The sequence below is a fragment of the Galeopterus variegatus genome, unplaced genomic scaffold, assembly GCF_000696425.1.
Source record: "Galeopterus variegatus unplaced genomic scaffold, G_variegatus-3.0.2 Scaffold2130, whole genome shotgun sequence".
NCBI classification, from domain to species: domain Eukaryota; kingdom Metazoa; phylum Chordata; class Mammalia; order Dermoptera; family Cynocephalidae; genus Galeopterus; species Galeopterus variegatus.
In genome coordinates, this window is record NW_007728241.1 from 199,615 (window position 1) to 204,142 (window position 4,528).

The window sequence follows — 4,528 nt, forward strand, 5'->3', positions numbered from 1 at the left end:
GCAACACTGAGGGTTGCGATCCCGTTGCCGGTCCCGGTCCGGTACGGGGGCAACACTGAGGGTTGCGATCCGTTGCCGGACACGGAAAAAGACAAAAAAAAAAAAAAATGGTTAAAATGATAACTTTTATGTTATATATATTTTATCAAAATTTTAAAAATAAATTGAAAGAAAAAGTGAAGGAAGGAATGAGTACTACTTTCATCAATCTCTAAATGTAATATATACCTTATACCTTTGGATTATTCTTTAGAGAATTCCTATCTGCACACTTCATAGATGAGGAAATTGGAGGTCGAAAAGTTTAACTGATCCGCCACTGTGTACAGTGTGTGTTTGTGTATATACACTGTATACACACACTATACAGTGCTGCTCGGCATTAGTGTTGTATTTCATCCAGTTGGTTGTAAGCCCCATGAGGACAAGGGCTATGCCTTAGATCCTCTTTTTATACCCAGAACCTAACACATCACCTACGGGACCCTTGAATGTTCTAAAAACCCCACTGACCTGAACATCTGTATCACAGATGATGTAACCACGCCCCTTCCTCTACACCACCAACTTGAGTGGCCTTCTCTAGGACAGTTCTCCTTTGAGGTGCTCAAACACAGTCTGGGTGAATAAACCACTCACCACAGGCTTACTATGTGCCGTGAACTGAGGCAGGTAAAGGTTCAGACAATTTCATCTTTGAGAGCTGAGTCTACTGCAATAAATAGATAAGCTCTGATACAATTACAATAACAAAAAGACAAACGTTTAAAAAAAAAAAGATATGAGGGGGCCGGCCCGGTGGCGCACTGGATAGTGCGCCGCTTGGGAAGCGCGGCGGCGCTCCCGCCCGAGGGTTCGGATCCCACATACAGACCGGTTCCCGCTCACTGGCTGAGCGAGGCGCGGGAGCAACACCGAGGGTTGCGATCCCGTTGCCGGTCCCGGTCCGGTACGGGGGCGACACTGAGGGTTGCGATCCGTTGCCGGACACGGAAAAAGACAAAAAAAAAAAAAAAAAAACGTTTAAAAAAAAAAAGATATGAGGGGGCCGGCCCGGTGGCGCACTGGATAGTGCGCCGCTTGGGAAGCGCGGCGGCGCTCCCGCCCGAGGGTTCGGATCCCACATACAGACCGGTTCCCGCTCACTGGCTGAGCGAGGCGCGGGAGCAACACCGAGGGTTGCGATCCCGTTGCCGGTCCCGGTCCGGTACGGGGGCGACACTGAGGGTTGCGATCCGTTGCCGGACACGGAAAAAGACAAAAAAAAAAAAAAAAAAACGTTTAAAAAAAAAAAGATATGAGGGGGCCGGCCCGGTGGCGCACTGGATAGTGCGCCGCTTGGGAAGCGCGGCGGCGCTCCCGCCCGAGGGTTCGGATCCCACATACAGACCGGTTCCCGCTCACTGGCTGAGCGAGGCGCGGGAGCAACACCGAGGGTTGCGATCCCGTTGCCGGTCCCGGTCCGGTACGGGGGCGACACTGAGGGTTGCGATCCGTTGCCGGACACGGAAAAAGACAAAAAAAAAAAAAAAAAAAAAAAAAAAAAAGATGTGAGTACTCAAATCTAAGGAGAGTAGTGAATCTAAGGGAGTAGTGAGAGTATCTAAGGGTCTGGAAAAAGTGGAAGGTATCTTCAGAAGAGGAGGTTTCTGTGCTGGATCTGAAAGGATGCATGGTTTTCCAGGCACCACCTGGAAAAAGACCAGAGCATGTAGCAGAAAGAACAGTAGCCTGGGTGTCAAAAGGATACGACCATTCCTGACTTTGCCACCTCTGCAAATCCCTCTGTATGCCCATATATAAACCTACAGCTGGATGAGATGTTCTTCAAGAATTCCTCCCCGGCCGGCCCGTGACTCACTCGGGAGAGTGTAGTGCTGATAACACCAAGGCCATGGGTTCGGATCCCATATAGGGCTGGCCGGTTAGTTCACTGGGTGAGTGTGGTGCTGACAACACCAAGTCAAAGGTTAAGATCCCCTTACCGGTCATCTTTAAAAAAAAAAAAAGAAAGAAAAAGAATTCGTCCCAGCTCTGTAAGTGTGCTGTATATAATAGTAGCTCCAAGTCAGACTGCCTAGGTTCTAATCTTGCCTCTGTCACTTAAGAGTCACTTGACCTTGAGCTGGGTAATTAACTGCTCTGTGCCTCAGTCTCCCCACTTCAGAACAGAGGGCTGGTGTGATCATCAAATAGTACACGTCAATCACTCAGCACAGGAACCGGCACACAGTAAGCTTTCATTAAATAAACGATAGTTACTGCCACGATATGATGGATGCATTAAGAGAGGCAAACACCAGATGCAACGGTTGCGCCTGCTGCGATTCCAGGGCCCTCCCAGCCCTGAGACATCCCGGGGGGATGGGAGCCAGAGCCCAGGCTGCACACCCTGCACGCATGTGTCACCGGCCAGGCTCGGCACGCGCCTCTCCCCGCCCCGAGGAGAGAAGCGATGGCTCAGCAGCCCGGGGCCCACTCCCACCCCTCCGGCCGGGCACCCGGGGAGGTAGAGGGGCTCCGACCCTACTTACCATGCTGGCTGGGGAGGGGGCGGCTCAGGTGAGCTGGCTCTCGGGCTTCAGACACGTCCCGCTCGTACAGTTCAGGTCATGGTCCCGGCAGGCTCGGGAAGTCCCCCGCCCATGCAAAGACAACCCCTTCCCCACCCGAGACCCGCGGGGACTCTCTAAAAAGAGCACGGCTCCCTGGCCCACCTCATGGGGGGGGGGGCGCCCGGGCCCGACCCCCGCCGGGGAGGCTACGGGCCCAGGCAGGGGCTCCCCGGCCTCCGCGGACAGAGGCGGCGGTGGGCCCGGCCCCGAAGCTGAAGGGGCAGAGGCTGAAGGGGCCTCGGCGGTTCGGCGCGGCCCCGGAGGCCGGCTCAGAGGAGAGACCCGACGGCCCGCGCTGTCCCCGCCGCCTCAGCCCACACGGCCACCACCGCAGCCCCCGGGAGCATCCCTGCGCACGCCCGCCCCGAAGCCCTCCGCTCGCGCCGCGCAGCCTCCCCCGACCAACAGCCCCAACGCGCCGGAAGTGGCGAGCGCCGGGCCGCCCTACAGCGCGGCCACCCTGCTGCGGTGCTGGAACCGGACCAATCCGGAATCGGGCGTGGGGCGGGGCCGCACCTGACGGCTCCCGCTGGCCCCGCCTCACTTGGCCCCGCCCCCGCGCCCACCGCCCGTCTGTCCACGCCGGCGGGCGACCATTTTGGTAAAGGAGTCGGGTCTGCCATTTTAGTAAAGGCGCGGTTTCTCTTTCGTTTGGTTTGCTCATTCATTATGCAAAATCTTTATTGAGCACCTTTTACGCGGCAAGGCCGGCGCTATAAGTTTGGCGCTCACAGGCCTTGCCTTCCTAGAGCTTACATTCATTGCGTCCACACACACTAGCTTTGCCATGGCCCGGGCGTTGCTGTGGGTGCCAGGACTAGAGGGATTAAAAAAGAAAATGGCTGTAGTCCCTGCGCTGGAGGCAGATGAGTAACAAGTAAAGAGCAAACTAATAAATTAATCGCAAAAACAAGTAGTGCTGTGAGTGTTATGAACAAAACACTCAGGGGGCTGTTAAATAAAAATAGGAGGCCAGGTTTCTGCACTAGACTCCAAAGACCCAGACTAAAAATCAAAGTGGGGTCTCCCTTGCTGAATTCCACCTCACCAAACCTAAATTAAGTCATAGTCTGAGTTTCTGAAAATCTGGAGAGATAACAGCCAATTACCCAAACAGGCCAGTTTAAATCTTCAATAGGCATGATAATGAAGTTTTCTCTTCTTTAATCCCCTACACAGAAAGAATAGCGGGAAGTAACCTGATGTTAAATCATCAGTTGTTTTTCTATTGTTCTTCTCCCTGTCCCTACTTTACAAGGAAAGTAACTTTGAAATGACCAATTCGCATTTTGTTCTTTGTTTCTGCTTTCTTCGGTCTTTTTTTTTTTTTTTTTCCTGTGTATGAAGTCAACCTCTTTTGCTCAGCTCATTGGAACGCATTCTATTTCATGGAATGACAGGTTGCCAGAATCACAAAAAAGCCAAGTGAGATATTTAAATTTGTAGTGATTTTGTGCTTTGACCGGCTAAGAGAAAATGAAGGAGAGGGATGGAAATGTAAACTGAGACCTAAATGATAAAGTCAGTTGTGGGAAGCGTGTTCACAGCCAAGGGAAGGGCAACTGCAAAGGTTCTGGGAGTGCAAAGAATGTGGTGGATTCCTATTCATATCCTCTAACTCAGCCCTGAGATTGAGCCCTAAGTTGTGCCTACTGCATAGATTGGAGCAAATCTGTATAACCCAGTGGCTCTCAAGCTTGAGCATGAATCAGAATCACCTGGAGAGCCTGTTAAACATGGATAAGGGTAGGGGTAGCTGTGCACACTCCCAGAATTTCTAATTCAGTAGTTTTGGTGTGGGCCTAATAATTTGCATTTCCAACAATTTCCCAAGTGACACTACAGGTCCAAAGACTACATTTGGACAACCACTGATAAAACTCATCACCACAGAAATCAACAGCTTTCATTTA

The 4,528-nt window shown here is 52.0% G+C and overlaps 1 protein-coding gene across 2 annotated transcripts in view; it reads right to left on the bottom strand.

Annotated features, from left to right (window-relative positions):
* The window catches only part of XPO6 (exportin 6), a 123,569-nt gene extending 120,848 nt beyond the window's left edge, over positions 1-2,721 (bottom strand). For both annotated transcript variants that reach the window (XM_008580577.1, XM_008580576.1), the window contains exon 1: positions 2,535-2,721. In XM_008580577.1, coding sequence (XP_008578799.1) covers positions 2,535-2,537 — 3 coding nt within the window. In that variant the 5' untranslated portion in view covers positions 2,538-2,721. The remainder of the gene's footprint in view (positions 1-2,534) is intronic.
* Positions 2,722-4,528: the final 1,807 nt, after the last annotated feature.